This window comes from Macrobrachium rosenbergii, chromosome 12 (assembly GCF_040412425.1).
Source record: "Macrobrachium rosenbergii isolate ZJJX-2024 chromosome 12, ASM4041242v1, whole genome shotgun sequence".
Lineage (NCBI taxonomy): Eukaryota > Metazoa > Arthropoda > Malacostraca > Decapoda > Palaemonidae > Macrobrachium > Macrobrachium rosenbergii.
In genome coordinates this window covers 14,143,001-14,163,000 of record NC_089752.1, presented here as the reverse complement: position 1 = coordinate 14,163,000, position 20,000 = coordinate 14,143,001, and the positions used below count along the sequence as shown (strand labels likewise).

The 20,000-nt window shown below is 36.4% G+C and overlaps 1 protein-coding gene across 1 annotated transcript in view; it reads left to right on the top strand.

Annotated features, from left to right (window-relative positions):
- Positions 1-20,000, top strand: part of LOC136844410 (GTPase-activating Rap/Ran-GAP domain-like protein 3) — a 907,028-nt gene that overhangs the window by 844,923 nt on the left and 42,105 nt on the right. The window contains 3 exon segments of the mRNA XM_067113570.1: positions 10,812-10,892; positions 11,691-11,789; positions 19,241-19,300. Coding sequence (XP_066969671.1) covers positions 10,812-10,892; positions 11,691-11,789; positions 19,241-19,300 — 240 coding nt within the window.

Below are 20,000 nucleotides of genomic sequence, written 5' to 3'. Positions count from 1 at the left end.
ATTTAATAGATCTTGATTAGAAAGATATCTCCCTGTGTGTTGGGCACAGCGGAAAAGAGGGTAACATGAATTTGTTGGAATTTATTAATTGTGAACGTAATGTAACCGCCAATTTATTGGAGTGTTATTGACAAGGAACCTATAATTTAGTTAATTAAAACTGACCGACGGGAATGGGATTTATAACAGTTGAATGGTTAATAATTGTGCGGATCGGGATTCCTTTATTTCAGCAAATAGGAGCGCGTCGAATCTTGACCTTGGTGATTGAAAGTGTGCATGCAAATGACGATTATACAAAAACGATCAATGCTTTAGCGGTGAATGGGGACGGAACGAGAAAGAACTAAACCTTAAGCTTTGCAAGCACAGGTTTGTTGAAATTTAGCTGCATTCCTTTACTTCCAAAGTTTCAAAACGCTCCCTCAACCAGAGTAGGCTTTTACCTGCTCCTCGAAAAAAAAATGTTGAACGGAGGTTGTGTATTCAGCTATTTGCTTGTCCATAAAATACTTCAAAAAGTGCAGGATGGATTTCAAATATATTTTGTGGAGGGGTAGGCCATGAGTCAAAAGTGAGCTTGGAGGAGAGTCTGCGATGGATCCTGATAGGGATACTGACCAGTTGTGCGCTGTGAATGCTGATATTCCTCAGAAAAAAAAAGAAAAAAACTGCACGACCTTACAGAGGAAGGCTGGTGTTGCGTTAGTCTCAGCTGCTGACATTCACGTATCTTATGGTCTACGGATTAGTTCCTGATACTTCTGCTGAATATCGTCTGTGGCCCATGGTGTGGTGTTATCATTTTTGCACAGAGCCGTCTACCCTTGACCTGACCAAGCCTCTGCAATAACCATAATTTAAAGTAGGGCGAATCAGAACATGTTCCCATCACGATGTAAGGAAAACGTGGTTAGATGATATATTTAATTGTGGAAGTCATCGGTCTGCAGGCTGCTTCGTTCGGTAACTTGTTACTTTCCTTTTGCAGCCAAACTTGGCATTCCTCTTTGTTGAACAACTCCCCTCCCCCAGAACTTCCTCAGCCTCTTTTTTATTTTCGGTTCCCCAATTTTTCTGGGTCCATGAGGCCTGGACCAGAGATCATTAGGTTGTACGTCCCTTAAACCAGTGAGTTTTAGAATTTCGGCTATTAGAGTATCCTCTTTTCTCTTCCTCTGTCGTTTTTCGAATAATTGTATGGTTATAGAATAGGTCTTTATAAGTATTTATAAATATATATATATATATATATATATATATATATATATATATATATATATATATATATATATATATATATATATATTATATATATATAAATATATATGAATATATGTATATAAATATATATATATATATAAATATATATATATAAATATATATATATATATATATATATATATATATATATATTTTATATATATATATAAAGTTATTATTGGTGTAGTTAAATAATTAGATCACTAAACCCCTTTTGTTGTAAAAGTGTGTCAATTTACCAGCAAACTGACTTCATCCACAAAGTGCAGTTGATGTGTTACATACGCCATCGGTTTCTTCATATGATAAAAAAATGAAAGTTTAATATTTGCTGTTGTGTGTATTTGTCATCGATTCAATATTTTTTACCTTGAAGCGATCCCAGCCGACGTAGATGTTATTCAATGTAGATTGAATGCTGATGGAAAGTGAGTTTTCTCTGAATCGTTAATTAGCGCTGGCTTTCGGTGTCGTGTTTTGTGTTTTTTTTTCTTTTAATGGGAGATCGTTTGCGATGGGAACATGGCAAACATTGATCCTCAAACAAGTTAGTAATGAATGCAAGTGTATGTTTGTGTGCAGGCTGGGTTACCGTCATTTCATTACCAAGGAAACTATCAGTAAGCTAATTATAATGGTATATATGGCTGCATATATATATATATATATATATATATATATATATATATATATATATATATATATATATATATATGTGTGTGTGTGTGTGTGTGTGTGTGTGTTTGCAGCTATATATATATATATATATATATATATATATATATATATATATATATATATATATATATATATATATATATATATATATATATATATATATATATATATATATATGTGTGTGTGTGTGTGTGTGTGTGTGTGTGTGTGTGTGTGTGTGCCAAAATAACTACTGTACCTTGCTGTTAGCGTGAAATACGAGGTTGACAATGATGTTCAAAAATCATGTAGTTATACAAACTTATATTTTGCTAAATATATTTAAAGGTCTCTTTATAGCTTTCGGCCACATGAGCTGGACGAAAGCGATAAACAGACCTTTGTGATATTTTGAAAATAACATAACTACATAAAATTACACATTTTGGAAATAGGTTTTTATAAATGTATACACATGACATGTATCTTATACATGTCATGGATGAGCCCCCTGAGCGGCAACTTACACATTATCAGCTACTTCATTCATTCCTACATAGATTCATGAGCAGTCCATCATATATCCCCTTTACACCCGCTCTTGCACACCATTCATACAGCGGCCCCCCCCCCCTGCGTAAGTTATACACCAAAATACCATCCTGCATTCTTTCCACATGACAAAATAATTTCAGAGCACAGTGATTCATCATTTCGCTAGTGCTGATCTTTTCACTTTTTCCACTGGTATCCATATTTCTCCCCCTATCAGTAATTCGTGTGCCACATATAGAGCTCAAACATTTTTTCTAAAAATCTTGAACTTTTCCTTTCCATTTGCACTCAACATCCACAATTCACTGCGATAAATGAGTATTGGCTCAGCGATTCCTCCAATTGATTTTGACCTTGTTTTCACTTTCAAAATGAAAAGTTAGCTCAACCGTCCCTTCATCCATTCCATCTTTGGTTTCCGTAGACGCTTCATTCTTCCTTTAAATCTTTCACACTCGCCATACTACTTTCTTTTCCTCACCTGTTCTGTGACTTTTCTCTTGCATCCTACCATTATCCTTTTAATTTTCTCTTTCCGATTCCGAATCAGTACTACGTCATCTTCGTTCACCAGCCATTCCAGTCTGTTCACTATTCACAACCTTGCATCTGCATCCAATGCCGCTTCTCTGACTTCTATTGTGACAAATCCGCAGAGATATTAAAATCGTCATATGCACACAGCACACCCATGACTCGATGCACTGATGCACTCTCAAACTAAGCATAATTTTATATATATGTATATATAATTATACAGTATATATATATATATATATATATATATATATATATATATATATATATATATATATATATATATATATATAAAATGTTAGACAGTGGGCCCTAGCGATACACTAGTCAAGTGTCATAGGCATTGGGACCTGTCCCCACTGGCTGTCAGCCTATAAAACAGATCAGCGCCTGCCCTGTGAACTTACAGAGGCCCTGGAGGACTTTAACTTTAACTTATTTAATATAACATATATATATATATATATATATATATATATATATATATATATATATATATATATATATATATATATATATTATATATATATATATGGGTGTGCGTGTGTGGTATTACCCATCCGATTCTCAGCCCATCTTTTGGAAGGAAGTTACTAGCAGCATGCCTCGAGCAGCCAGCAGCCAGAGCCGATTAATTACCTGAAAAGCAGTTCACTGCTCAGGTCAGCAGAGATACTTGGGCTTTAACGGAATGGAACCTCGCAGCACTGTTATAAAAAAAAAAATAGCTATATTGTGAGCCCATTTACTAATCGTGCTGTGATAATTTCGAAGCTATTTCTCATTGTATTTCAGAAATAAATTGTTCAGCTGCATCGAGACTAGCAAGGCAATAAGTATTTTAAATTGCTTCGCTTTTAGAAATAAAAACTCGACAGAGGCCGAAATATAATGCTAAAAAAAAATTAAATTTTTTTGCTAAAGGTACAGACAAAAAAAAAAAAGGAAAAATGTCGTTATACAGCAAAATATACTCCTGTAGTATTTGCTCCGCCTGGATCGGTTTTGTGTTCGCTTGAACTATTCGCTGTGGGAATTTGGGTATCTTTTTTATATTTCTCTCTCTCTCTCTCTCTCTCTCTCTCTCTCTCTCTCTCTCTCTCTCTCTCTCTCTCTCTCTCTCTCTCTCTCTCTCGTTGCCTTGGTCTTCACAGATTTTCTGGTAATGGTATGTGTTGTCTGTATGGTCGTTTGTACAGCAGCACGACGTATTTAATGATATATATATATATATATATATATATATATATATATATATATATATATATATATATATATATATATATATATAGAGAGAGAGAGAGAGAGAGAGAGAGAGAGAGAGAGAGAGAGAGAGAGAGAGAGAGAAAGAGAGAGAGAGAGAGAAAGAGAGAGAGAGAGAGAAAGAGAGAAAGAAATATATATAATATATATAACGATATATATATATATATATATATAGAGAGAGAGAGAGAGGAGAGAGAGAGAGAGAGAGACAGACAGACAGACAGAGAGAGCACTTCCACATTCTAACATAACTGCTCATTCGTGGGTGATACTTCTGTGCAGACAATTTCCACAGCAGATACTTCACTTACCTGCATATATTTCTTCTTAGCAGCGTGTCAGACTTCCTATTTACACTATGCCATTCACCTCTGCCTTGTATACTTACTTTCTCATATCGTCGATTCATCCCTTTTGAAGTCTTTTCCTCATACCTCTTAAATATATATGTATAACATATACTGTATATTTATACTGTATATATATATATATACAGTATGTATATATATATTTATATGATATATATGTGTATGTATATATGAATGTGTGTGTATGTATATATTTGCGACCTGCCGCTTTGCTGTGAATGGTTACCGTTATCAGCTTGGGCAGTAAAAAGGTATGTTGAGAACTTTGAAACCTCTTTATATATATATATATATATATATATATATATATATATATATATATATATATATATATATATATATATATATATATATATGTATACATGTATATTTGCTTCTCCTCAATTTGCTCTACCGAACCTTTTTCGTCTGTTCTTTAATGCTTGTGCGTGTGTAGGCGTGATCCCGCTAGCTCTGACCAGTAGCGCTTTTAAATTAACCTTTATACTCTAGCGTTCTGGCCTGATATTTTGGCCTGGCTGGTGGCGGAATACTTATCTAAGTTCATTCGTCAGTGCTGTGGGAACAAAAAAAAATCAAAGCTTTTTTTCACCAACCCTTTTTTTAATTTAATTTTCTTTTACCATTTTCTATTTTTTCACTTTCATTCATTTTTGCAACATTATTCCTGTTAACTGTCAAGGTATGTAATACTCTTAATTCGTGGAAAAATAAATTTTATCGAATGCAGATTCGTTGATGTGTTGTATTTTTTTTTTTTTGTGCACTTCGAATGTACAGTATGTTCTACGATGGATTGAATTAGTTGAAATTGATATATAGATGGCTTATCGGTTGAAATTTTAATTTAAACTTCACAAATGCCGAATTACATCTTATCTGTAGGTGGGGTGATTTAAAATGTATGGAGGATCAGACTGCTCAGATTTTACAAGTCTAATCCAAAAAGATTTTGAATTACAAAATGAGAGTCCAAACATCATAATTTAAATGTGAGATTCATATTCATACACATTGTAAATCTATTATAAATTGTTAGGTGGAGAAAGGGTTAGATTGCATTAAAACTTAATAAATAATAAATGAAGCAATAGGTAGTATAGACTGCAAAGCAATGTTCACGATAAGAGTGAACCTAACATACGCGAGTCCCATAAACAGATTTGCTATTAAATTGAACACATTTGAATTTCATTCGTTTGAATCTGGGCGTTTCTCCACCGTAGACTTCAGCCCCAAATGATTTTCTTCCTTGAACCATTCATGTAATTCCAGCACGTTTAAATGGCCGTGCACTCCTAAATTAAAATGTCTTTAATTGGTCTGAATACCATTGATTGCCATTTCCTCTCTTTTTTGCTTTTTTTTCTTTTTGTTTTGTGGAAATCCCTACAGCGGCCAACCTTAACTTTATGAGAGCGAGAATTATGCAAAATAATTTCGGTACTAAAATGGTTGCTGTGCTGGTTATGCATCAATTCCCCCACCTCTCGTCGCTTTGTGAAGCGTCGTCAACATATTTCCATAATAATGATAATAATAATAATAATAATAGTAAAGCTATTGTAATGTAATTATGAACTGGAAAATGTTTAAATAATAATAATAATTAAGCTGTTATATTTCAACTGGGGATTGGAAAATGTCGAGATAATAATAATAATAATAATAATAATAATAATAATAATAATAATAATAATAATAATAATAGTAATGATAATAATAATAATACCAATAATAATAATAATAATAATAACAATAATAATAACAACAACAAAGCTGTTGTAGTGTAATTGTGAACTGGAAAATGTTGACAGGGAAATATACAGCTCGGTGCTATTTTGACGGCTGTTTGTTATTTTGATTCAACATTTTCTGGTTTTTATTACAGCATTTTATTATTATTGTTCTTATTTTCATTATTATTATTATTATTATTATTATTATTATTATTATTGTTCTCATTGTTGTTGTTATTGTAATATATCTGATAAAACCATATTTCACAATTTGCATTTTTAAAAAGGACTTTAAAAGACAGCAAATTGTGTGACTGTTTGATCCATTTAGTAGTAGTAGCAGTAGTAGTAGTATGAAACCGTCGGGAATAGGCTGTAAGCCAAAAATGCAGTGAATTTGCATGACATGCTACCAAAAAATAAAGCACCAATATAGAAAAGCACATATCCTAATAAAATGCAACAAAGATGAAAGATTAATAAACAATAAATTGGACTGCTATGCGTCATTCTACAAGCAGTATCTCGGAATTATCGCCATATGAACAATCCTTCAATTTATTTTTCTAACCATCAACATTCAGGAGCAGGTCTTTTTAATGTACAATAAGCATTCACTAAAATGGTATAACGTAACTCCAGTTCGATCTTTAATTGGATCGGCATTTTACCAGCCCAGTCCTGCCCTCAGACCATCACCTTGGTTCATAATTTAATCCTTCAATTGGCGCCGTCGAGACTGACCGTGGGTCTGGCTACCTCATCCCATAAATAAGAGACCTGTAAGATTCATTGGGTAATAATGAGGTCTTAGTAGTCGTCAGTGTAAATGTGTGTGTGTGTTTGATGGAGGGAGAGAGAGAGCGAGAGAGACTGTGCTGTTTAAGACAATATAAACAGAGTTGTGTATCACTGGGCAAGATGGTGTATCAGATTGTAAAGCCACATAAAATGTTGATTAGCTTAAGATTAAATTGCTTACGGTAAGGCAACGTCCCCAGTGCGATTGTTTTTCAATAAAAAAAGAGAGAAATAATGTCAATGTTATTTTATTTCTCTTTTTTAGGGGGGAGAGGGGGGATGGCCGTTGCGATTGCATAATAACGCAACATGCCATAAAAACCAGTGGCCCGATTCTCGGAGGCAATTAAGATGTCTTGACGATAATTACGTAACGCTAATTATAAACAGTTTTATGTTAATAAAGGCCTTGTTATTTTGTTTTTAATTTCCAAGCCTTGGGAACGCTTGGTTTTCTTTATAGAAAACACCGTTGTTATTGTGGGGAGGTGGTGAAAAAAGGGACAAGTGATGTGTCTGTCCAGCGTGCTGTTAATTACTATTAAAATTCCTAATATCTGTTGATTCATTTTTTGAATATGCGTTATTATTCTGTCTATTATTATGGATATTATTATTGATGAATACAAACAATTTAACCATACTTATTTGTGCGCCTGCCGTTTCTTGGTTGGGGTTTGACCCCATTTTTTTACCTTTGAATTAGGAAAAAAGTTATCTGTCTCGTCAGTTATTCCACGAACAACTCTTTGTAGTGTTTATAAATTTAATAAAGAGAGAGAGAGAGAGAGAGAGAGAGAGAGAGAGAGAGAGAGAGAGAGAGAGTTGGGAAGCCCCTTCTGTTTCATGTCTTTTGAATTAATTTTCTCTCTTAAAATCCTTCTTCTCACGCAAAGTGTCTTGCTCCCACATGGTGTGCAAAAAAAAGTATACCTTAGTTTTACCAGACCGCTGAGCTGATTAACAGCTCTCCTAGGGCTGGCCCGAAGGATTAGACTTATTTTACGTGGCTAAGAACCAACTGGTTACTTAGCAGCGGGACCTACAGCTTCTTGTGGAATCGGAACCACATTATAGCGAGGAATGAATTTCTATCACCAGAAATAAATTCCTCTAATTCTTCATTAGCCGGCAGGAGACTCGAACTCGGACCTAGCGAATTGCTAGCCCACAACTCTATCGAATCAACTGGTTCCATTCTATCCCATGTGTAAAGGGAAAATTTTTATGCTGAACCAAATTTGTAAATAGTGCTGTGTCAAATTTCAGTATCAAATTAATAAAATTCATTAAATTTTCCTTCAGTAACGTGTAATCGTGCGATACGCACATAAGCATAATTACCGTAGTTTATCTACAAAATATTAATTTATTCCCATTGAAATTTTTTTATTTTCCCTTGCCAGATTTCATATTTTCTCATTTGTTTCAGTTTTTCAGGAATTTTGTGGAAATGCTTGGGTAAAAATAAAAGATTATCGCGGCAGACGCAACTTACTTACTTTCTTTAAATTAATCAGCCTCAGTAGTTTGAAAAATAAGATAAAAGTAATTATGCTTCTATAGTGTTTTTCTCAACTTTGACCTTAAGGGAACATAAGTTTAATTTATTGCCGGATTACGCTCTTCCTTTAGTCCACAAATTTATTAAACCAGCGATTTAAATTTGAGGAAAAATCGAGAGTAAATTCTTGGAAGTAAGAAAATGAAAGTTCTAATGAACCAGTAATTGACCCGATCAACAAAATCGCCAGAAAGTAAAACGAATAGACGGACGAATGTAAACATAATTCCAATGATCCACAAAAACTGAAGCGATCAACTGCATCGCGTTCGGCGGTGGCAGTTTTGATGGGCGCGCTAGCGAGGTTTTTCCGGGAGGCCATTTCGCCGCTTTTGAAGTAATGAAGCGACAATATAATCGGCTTTGGAGCTAAACATGAAACAGTCTGTAATACACAGCAAATGCTCTTTTATTTGTTCTGTCGATTCACGTTTAATAGAGAGAGAAAAAAATAGAAGCAATTTGAATTTGTTACGACGCCGGCCAATAGTATTACAGCGTTGTAATATCCATTCTCTCTCTCTCTCTCTCTCTCTCTCTCTCTCTCTGGTTATTTTCATCCCGAATCGTGCAACCTTAACCGTGATCCCCCCCCCCCACCAACCTTGCCAATTCCAAAGGTTTCCATGGTGTTCTTGGTGTATATTTGAAATATCAAAATATCTACGAGTTCTGCTTTATTCATGGATTTATTAGGTCTCTTTGCTCTTGCAACCGTTGCTAATTTTAACTCTTATCCAACACGCCATCTTCTCCCTGTCTGAACTCTTCCAAGGTCTCTCCGGTTAGATATATCCTCTGTTCTCCTAAACTTTAGGACACTTTAGGATCTAAAGCGTGGGAGTGCGCAACGTTTATTTCAAGTATCCTTTTGTGTGCTTAATTATCTGTATGTCCATTGTGAATGATGATAATAGTGATGTAAAGAAGCAGAATACTTATGAACTAAAAGGTCAATCAGTTAACCTTCTCTGAGAAGGTAATTAGTAAAGTAAAAAACAAAAAAGCTTTTACGAAGATAGCCAGTAAGGTCGAAACTGTACTCTATTGCCCTTTAGTAACTGTTCTTCTTGTACTAACTGAATTTTGAAATAAAGATGTAAAGAAATTTTCCAGTAGCTTAAGAAAATCCCGAGATCAGCGAGGCTGATATCAGCATGAACTCGATCTGAATTTGCATGTGTTTTGATGTAACTGGTGAATGATTGTGTATTCGTAATGTTTCATGCTTGTACAGTATGTGTGGACATGAAAGTTTGTGTGGAAATAAAGTCGGTTGATTATCACTGCAGATCTCTCTCTCTCTCTCTCTCTCTCTCTCTCTCTCTCTCTCTCTCTCTCTCTCTCTCTCTCTCTCTCTCTCTGTCGGGAATCTGGTCGATAGTCTGTCCACTAACTGTCATTCTTTTCTCTCGGCGTTAGTTTCAGCACTCAGTGTAAGTGAGATAGAGAGAGAAAACTGACGTAGCCGACATGTTTTTTCTAACAATGAAAGTGTAAGTGAGAGAGAGAGAGAGAGAGAGAGAGCGAGAGAGAGAGAGAGAAAACTGACGTACCCGACATGTTTTTTTCTAACAATGAATATTCGGAAAACCGTTCCCTCTGATACCCTGTTTTGATAGTATTGATTAAAGATGATTTATTATTCGTGTTTGTATGTTCCATAGTAATTTAGGTTTGAGACAGTGTTCTGAGTCATTTCCAATGTATTTTCATTGACTCCTTCATCTGCCGTAGTGATTCATAAAGAATTCTCTCTCTCTCTCTCTCTCTCTCTCTCTCTCTCTCTCTCTCTCTCTCTCTCTCTCTCTCTCTCTCTCTCTCACACACACACACACACGCACACACACCAATAAGATGGCAATCAAGATTAGTACATTTTTGGTCGGAAAATCCTATTTTAGCCACTCCTTCTCACACAACTACCCCAACCTTGCCCATTCCACCCCCTGAAAGGAGATCGGACTCTGAAGTCGTCCCATTATTTTGTTGCAAAGTTTATGTCGTAACTCGAAATGTAAGTAATGTGAAATGAGTAATCATTTTGCTTTTAATTTCCAGACTATGTTGAACAGACGTGCTTTCAGCGACGTCCTCCCAGATCCGCCAAGATCATCAAGAAGGAAAGAGGAAGCCAGACAGGTGAGTGAGTGTCTCTCTCTCTCTCTCTCTCTCTCTCTCTCTCTCTCTCTCTCTCTCTCTCTCTCTCTCTGCTGTGGAAAGTTATTTAATGCTAGACATTGGCGGATGCATGTGAACAAGCAGGTATCAACCGGCCGTCAATTTACGCTTCTTCCTTCTCCGTCTTCCAGAGCGAATTATTTTAATGCATAATTTGCTAATCATTTATACAGCTCTTCATTCCCTTTAGGTGGGGTCTGATAATTTGCATACCCTTTGAGGTATTTTCCCCTCATGAGTAGCTATTTTTTGTTTACTTTGTACTACTCTACTGTTGTCATTAGGTAGCTTTCTTTATGAAAGCCCTCTCCTACACCAGTATATTTGTCAGTTTTAAATCGCTTCTTATTTGGTTACATGCATATTGTAACTGTTCTTGCTAATGAACACCATATCCTTTGGAAGCCTGAATTTCAGGTCAGTGGCCCCTTTGGGCTTGTTCCATATGGATAGGGTTCATCTTCTGAATAATAATAATAATAATAATAATAATAATAATAATAATAATAATAATAATAATAATAATAATAATAATAATAATAATAAAATTTAAGCCTTTTGTGGTCATCGAATAGCTTTAAGTGCTCTAGTGACATAAACACAAGCACAATGAGAGCTCTCGTAAAAACAATTAATGACAATGTTAGCGTAGTGTATAGGTGATATTGAACACTATTCATTTATTTATCTTTTGTTTGCATATATTTCCCTCCACCATAGTTACGGCCTCATATTTTACGTACTTTTCTTCTTCGACAGGTGGAGTTTGTGAGGTTCGGCCAGGCGCTCAAGCTGGACACGATCGTCAAGGGCGACGCCCCTACGTCCTTGGCCACGACGGGACTCTTTAAACGGACGGTAAGTGTCTTTGGATGGGACACGTCCTGCCAAAGGAGCAGTGACTTTCCAATGGGAAAGGGCACGTCCCGACCAGAAGCAATGGCTCCTTGGAGCTAATTTGGCGAAAATGTGGTGGATTTGAAGGCTTGGAGGATTGTCAAAGGAAGTTTTATGGGAGGAAGGGCATCCTCCTGGAAGAGAAATGCAAGCTATGTAAGTTGCAGAGCACTTGAAGATAAAAAAAAAAAAGTGTCAAGTGGTGCTAGCGGGTTGTATACCTGTAGGGGAAAACGAGAAAAGTTGTGCTGCTGGGCTAAACAACTTGAAAAGGAGAAAAGGAGCGTTAGGCGTCAAGACAACCTACGGTTAATGAGAAGGGGTCATTAATTGATAGAACAACTAAAGGGAAAAGCTTCTGAGTTGGCAGGAGAGTTTCGGGGAAAAGGAAAAAGTGTGTTAGTTGAAGATTACAGGAAATTGCTGAAAAGTGGTGTTAGTTGGCAGGAAAAGGGGACATTCAGTGGAAAGGCTATGTGATAGGCTTATCTATTTGCGAAATTGTAGGTAAAGGATGAATAGCAGTGGAACGTTAAAAATGGTTGGAAGATGATGTATGGCTACTGTTTAAAATGCAAATGACTGGCTAGGTGGTGTTTGGTGCTTTACGATATATCGACTGATGTGCAGATTTTAAGTTAGAGATATGCACAAACCAACCTGGATGTGAATGTGTAAGATGAATTATTATCAACAATAGATTTACTTGTGTAATTTTCAAATTATGAACTAATTTGACTTGTAAGATAAATAGAAAGTAAAATTTTGAACATATAATAGAAACACACAGGCACCATCGCTATACACCGGTACTTAAAGGATGAGTCACCGTGAAAGCAATCGGAATGTAGAAATATAAAAAAGAATATTCCCTTGAAATTATTCAGTCTTAGTTAAAATGCACAAAAGAGCTCCATTAAAAAAGAGAGAGATAAAGGAAGAATTTCCGCTAAAAGTGAACGGTAGAGGAAGAGGCGCCTCTGTGCGTCATGTCTGCCATACATCCGGGAGATATAATGCCGCAACTTGGCTCGTATATCGCAGGCTCACACAAGTTGTTATCATTGCAGTGAAGAATAAGAGGCCTTTGGGGAATGTCTACTGTTGCACCGTGATGGAAGGAATACATTTTATACATGCGCTTCCTCTCACGATGGTGCATTTCCAGGATTTCGCGGGTGCCGTTGCTACTCGTTTAGGATTCTTCTCGAATCTCTCTTCTTCCTCTTCTTCTTCTTCTTCTTCTGGACAGGTCCTTTCGGTTTTGCGGCGTTCAATTTGGTTCCATTGAGATCAAATCGTCTTAGGTTTACTTAGACATTCTCTCTCTCTCTCTCTCTCTCTCTCTCTCTCTCTCTCTCTCTCTCTCTCTCTCTCTCTCTCTTCTCTCTGTGCTTCCGCGCGCGCGCAATAGCTACGTTAGGAAATCATCAGCTAATCTGGAGGAAATATTAGGTCGAATGAAAACTATGTGGAACTAAGAATATGCCAAAGAGTATTTTATGAAAGGCTTGGTACTTCATGAAGAGTATTTGATGCAAGGAATATCGCAGGACTTGAGCACCTACTGAAAAGCAGGTGGGAAATCGAGGTGTACCTTTCAGACTTTTATGAATGTCATTTCTAAAGGATAACTCAGAGTAGGTTACGGCAATAGGCTTCTTAGGGATCTTTTAGAGTCAAACGTGACTGAAAGGGCGCTGGTATAGAAATAGCTCGCGTGCTCTATTGGCTTCGTTTGTAACAACATCACCGATTGCTAATTGATATTGCAAGCATCGGTAGCTTATGGTATTCAAAAATCTAGGGACGTTGCCTCCTTGAATTTGCATTCAAGGAATTACAAACAAGTTTTTTTTCAGTTAAAGAATATATGGAAAATCAGTGGGCGGAGATAAGGTCTATTTGTAAAATATAATTTTCTTTAAAATTTTCTCCTCTTTCTTTACTGTAAAAAGTTAGGTAAACCGTTTGCTCCAGAAAAATATTTATAGCAGACTCTCTCTCTCTCTCTCTCTCTCTCTCTGTGCCAGATTTAACCTAAAATTGTTTAAATTCTTAGAGGAACAAAAGCAAAAGCTTAGCTTAGCCCTTTAGCCCCAAACAAAGAATTAGAGTGACTAAGCCAAAGCCAAGCCAAGCACCCCCCACTCCGCGTACCCTACTTATACCCCCAAAATAAATTAAAATAAAGGGAAATACAAGCCACAATTAGTTATGGCAAATTTAACTCAAATTTTTATCAGACCCGAAAAAGATATTGCTTGATGAACCATAATTTGGGAGATGAGATCCCCTTTTGAAGTAACAGTTTTTCGAGGAAATATCTGTCAATCCTTATTTTCCCTTAATGTTTTATAAAAAGTTTTGAAAAACAGTTGAAAGGCTAAATTTTTATTTTTATCATAGAAAAGGAATGCCTGGAAATGAATTAGTTTCATTCACCGTTCTACAGAGAGAGAGAGTGTCAGCTTGAAACCCTGATGCAAAGCTGATTTTCTTTGTATCTCCAGCAAAGGATTAAAAATTTTAAATACCATCTGTTGGATCTTTAATGAGAGTCAACATCACTTACTAAAATTCGGTGCAAGCCTGGTTTTGTTTGAATGTTTCATGGAGTTTGGAAACACGACTAGAAAACGGTACTTGTTTCAGGTATTCATGTGTTCATGATAGAAAAAGAAACGTCTGTTTAAAAATTCTCTGCCATCCTGGTTTTCTATGAATACTTGATAGAAGAGGAAAAGACGTAGGCTGGAAATCGGGTCTTTAAATGAAGTGTTTGTATTTGGAAGGAGATTACAAGTCTGGAAATTCTGTGTTATTCCTCCTATTTTTATTTCATAGAATGGGAATAAAGATGGCTAGATGTCAGTTTTATTTTATGTTTATTGCTCCCCTTTCTGTTAGGAAGAGAGCGTACTCAGGAAGATTGTCAGGCGATTAGCATACATTGAATACAAGTTAGGACTACCTATGTATAATTAAATTTCCAAATATCTAAATGTATACGTCCACGCAGGTGCGTCAACGCAACGAAATAAGACCGGGTACTAAGAAATATTAGATAGAGAGAGAGAGAGAGAGATCGCCGGCCAAAGGCTAATGAATAAGCTCGAGAGAGCTTCCAGAAGCTTCCTCGTACTTGGACCTCGGAAAGCTCAGGTGTACGGAAGGGCGCTTGAGAGGGGGTTGGTAGTTTGGCTTCAAGGATTAGAGAGGGTCCCAAGAGGTCCTACGAAGAGGAGGAGAAGTCATTTTGGGACCATAATACCCACTTGAATACCCAATTGGTAATCCGTACTCGAGGGCTTTGTTTGTGGTAGTTGTTGTTGTTGATAAACCCGAAAATAAGGGGAAAAGAAATTTTCGGTGGAAATACTTTTGATGTGTTAGCTTAGGGTTGCTCGAGTGCCTTGATATAATGAGGCACTGTGGTACATTATACGGTGGCTTACGGTATCTGGTGCAGGTGCCTCAGTGAATGTCTGTATGTATGTATGTTATATATACAAATATATATATATATATATATATATATATATATATATATATATATATATATATATATATATGTGTGTGTGTGTGTGTGTATGTGTATATATATATATATATATATATATATATATATATATACTGTATATATATAGGTATATATATATTGCTACTGTAATTGGTTGATGAGTGTGTGTATGTAGTTACATACTGTGTAGTTATCAATGTTTCTCTGACTTATTGCTTCATCACAAGTGTATTTCGTAGCCTTAAGTAATTATCCTTCTTGGAAGGAAGGGACTGTAATTTAGACAAAAATGTAAGGTACCAATTGGCCCCTAATTTCTGATAAGTTACTTACAAGTGTTAACACAAATTGTTAGCAAAATTGGTCACCGGAATGTGTGGTAAAGCCTTGCTACATAACGTCATTGCTTTGACTACAAATTTCACTTTAACTTATTTAACCTTAAGATTTTCAAGACTAAGAATAAAGTTATTGAAGAGTTGGTGTCTTGCGTTCTTATCTGAGGCAGTATATTAGACTGCTACCTTGAAAAGTGTAATATACGGCTGGAAATTTCAATCTTAACGACTACTTTACTGTACTTTTGGTGCATCGGTGTCCTGTTCAACTTTTGTAGCATGGAGAGACAACTTCATATTTCGTATGCTAGCTTTGTGTCCACTTTATTCATCAAGACCTTAGGTGTTTCAAGGAAACAGGTAGAGAAATCTTGATATCCTCTATTGCAAAAGTAAGATTAATTAATTTTATTTTCCCTTGAGCAGGAAGGGCGTTCTGTTTTCTCTTTATGCACACTGGAACTTTGGGTCCCTCTCTGAAGCAAGTTGATTCTGGGTTCCCTTTGTGCAGAAATGGGATCCTGCATTGATTGTAACGAAGCATTGGGAATGTATGCATCAAAGGGATTCTTGTGTGTGAGTGTGTGTGTGTGTGTGTGTATGTGTTTTATATAGCAAACGAGGGATTTCAGCCATTTAGCAAGGTGATTGTGTGTTCCCGTAATGTAACAGTTGGAGTCTATGTTGCCTGTTATGCAATATCTTCAGAGTAGCTTTAGATTTTGCTCAGAAGAAGCAAGGAGATTTGGTTGTTATTTAATGGCTCAAGAAGGCCCTTTCCTCCCTATATGCAAAAGGACTGTTTGTGTTCCTTCAGTGCGAAAATTGTCTGCTCTCTTACTGCAGCAAGAAGGCCTTCAAAGGAAGAAGAAAGCGAGAAAATGGATATTTCATTCCTTTCCTCCACAAGTGAGTCTGAGTGTTGTCGAAGTATTAGTTCGAAGTGATTATTTAGACATTTTTTTTTATTTCCTGATTCTAATGAAGCAGCAGTTACAGACCTTCTTGGTCTGGCTGCATGTCAGGTTTTGGGATTCTTTTATGCTTCTGTTTTCCCATTTTCTTATGATCTTCCACCCATCAAGAGGTATATGTCTAGATGCTTCAGATTGAGGGCCCCCAGCCCCTTCTCTTCTTTTTCCCCTTACCTTTCAGTTTCCTCCTTTTCCCCATTTCCCTTTTTACCCGTCCTCGCTTTTATCCTTTCCCTTCTTTTCCTCTTTGTCTTTTTTCCATTTCCCCTGTATTCCTTCCCCTCGTTCTCGTTTTTTCACATGTTAATGTGAACCCCTTGGTGTGGTTAGGAAGAGGCGTGAGAATGCTCGTCACGTCGGTCGTCATATATAGTGCACAGTGAATTTGGGGTCATCATGGCCTCAGAGTAAAATTAATATGTTCGTTTTTGCTTCATTTTGCCAGTCACTAAATGAAAAACGAAACAGGACACAGTATAGAGTTTAAGCTTAACGCGTTTGTGTGCTCGTACGTGTGTCTCCTGTTTTCTGCCTTTCGCTTATAGAGCGAAAACTTAGGAAATATTGTAAATGTAATTCGTAATAAAAGTTGTAGTAGGTTGCCGGGGGGCGTTTCGAGAACCAAAAGTAAACGGGACTTAGATCCCTTCTGTACAAGTCTCTTTTTTTTTCTTTCTTTCTTTATAAGTTTGCAGAAAGGATATGCATCTGTGTTGGACAATTTTTCCATAGTTCGAGTTGTTGGGATATGGAGAAAGTAGGTAACAATTTTTTTAAATAAAAAATTATATACATTAGTCTTATATTTTTATTTTAGGGGAGAAAGAGAGAGAGAGAGAGTTTAGGTTGTTATGTGTCCTTTTGGAATAATAGGATGATTCTCGAGTTTCGTTTTGATTTAAAGTCAAAGTGCGTGGTTTCACTTAGTGGTACTATTAATAGGGTTCCAATAAATAAGTAATAAGAGGTAAGCAAAGGTTTATTTCCATTTGTAAGAATGTTTTGTTTATATCTGGATAAATATGAACGGACGTTCAGGATATTGTACGAAGGATTCAAGTATCGTTGAGTGATGATTGTGAAAAATATGCTCTTTTGTTATTTAGTGATGTACAAGAAAATACTGATAGTTTCTTGTTTTATGTGCTTAAGAGTTGGTTTTCATCCCTGCTTATAAACTAAACATACCCGATATTTAGATGTGTATTCAAATGGTAATTTTCATAATGAAAACTTAAAAAGTATTTTTACAGCCAAAGCTGATTTTCAGATAAGTTCCAAAAGGCATGGAACCTGATTGTTAACGGTTTTCTAAAGTGCGTAGATCTTTAGCAGAGAAATTTTGGGGAGTTAAAAAAGAAATTCAAGTGCATGTAGAGCAAATGCTATGAATTCTTTGGAAGTATGAAGCTGATTTTCAGAAAAGTTTTTAACAGAGTGCGGAGGAGACTTTACAAATTATTTAGACTATGCGGCTCAAATATTTACCAGTCTTAAAAGTGCAGAGTGTATTTTCTTCGGTTCCAGAACTATGCGAAACTTGATTATTCGCTGGGGAAACATGAGAGTTATCAAGTGCTATAATTGTTTTGAAATATTAATCTCAAGAGTATTGGGTTTCGTTGCATAACCTATCAACGTTTGTACTGTACCTGTCATCATGTAGTCTTAAGATTTTTCAGCTCATCCTTGGAGACAAATTTAAATCCTCCATCGCTATTTGTTATTTGTGTTACTTCTAGCAGTATGTATTAATCCCTTTGTTTACATTAGTTTTTCTCTGTGAATTTCGGAACGTTTGCCAACACTCCTCGTCCTGAAAAAAATGGACGAAGGAATGTTTCAAGGTTTCATACTTGTTGTTTTAATGTGTGTCAGATATGTTTTCTTTCCCTGACTTTTACACCAGTAGTGTACGTAAAGATTTCTTGATGTTGCACAGTACTGTACAGTGCGTGCAGTATTCACTGGATTTTGAGGCAAAATAGTAAAAAAGTATTTATTTCAAGCTTTTATTGTAAGGCACATATCATACACAAGGCTATCTCTGCAATGCACATTTTACGCACACACTCATTATACATACATTCATACAATTGTATTTTTGTCAGTCACGATGATGATGAAGTATGATTATGCACTAACCCTTGAAAGGAAGAAGGGGGGGAAGGAAGAAAGGAAATACAGGTCTTAATTTGTCCTAACAGTTCGCCCTCTTCCGGCGAAGCTGTTGGGACAAATTAAGACCCTTGTATCCTTTCCGCTTCTCTTTTTCTCCTTCCTTTCCATGTACATACGCGCACGCAGCAACATTTATGGCTTGTATTTGTTGCACCTGTCAAGAAATCTTCATCGTACAAGATAACCACGGGAATTTCAATGTAGTTATTAGGAATGTCTCTGAGACCAACCTGGAAAATGGAACATCTTTTTTTTTATTCTGGGACGACCCTTGATTGTTGCATCATGAAATTCCCCTTTTGTCTTTCTTTATATATCGAATTTTAACCTTTTTTTGAAAATGAGTGAACCATTGCCTTCTACTTCTTCTTCTTCCTTCCTGTGGTGTCCCCCCAGTTAACAGATGGATCGGGAGGGGGCTCCCCCTCTAATTCGACTACCGCTCTTCATGCTAGGGTAGGTTTACTCAGACCTCTGCCACCAACTACTCTTTGGACTGTCCTTCCTCCGTTTATGGTCTGTATCTTTGACTGTCTGTTTATGTCTGTCCGTCTGTCTATAGCTGTCTCATTTTGCATGCCTCCCTTTTCCTCCTCCTCCTCCTCCTCCTCCCCTCCTCCTCCTCCTCCTCCTCCTCTCATCTTCAGTCCCTACTACTTGCATTTTGATATCGATTCCTGTTTTATTTCCGAGTCCTCTTTTACGAATAGTATCTTTACATACAAATGCATTTTATTTAGTGTGTATGCATTATGGTAGCCGTTTTTTTATGTATAGCATCTCTCTCTCTCTCTCTCTCTCTCTCTCTCTCTCTCTCTCTCTCTCTCTCCTGACCAGCGTCATCTCCCACGCATGTCGTGTTTTGCCCCTTTTATCTTAGCTAACCATTTAATGTAATGCCAGTAAATCTCATACCTGTCGTAATTAGGGGCTGTTATTGTATCATCAATCTGTTGTAATACCATTTTGTCATTTATGGACATGACTGACGTTGCATGTTGTGGCAATATGTCGAACCTGTGCATGTTGGTCGTTTTCCTTTATCTAGAATTGTGCATGACTTCTCCTTGACTCCCCTCACCTTTCGTCTTCTTCCCTTCCCTTATCTTGTCGATAGTTTTATTATTAATCCCATTTTACTCAATTCCAGCTTGCA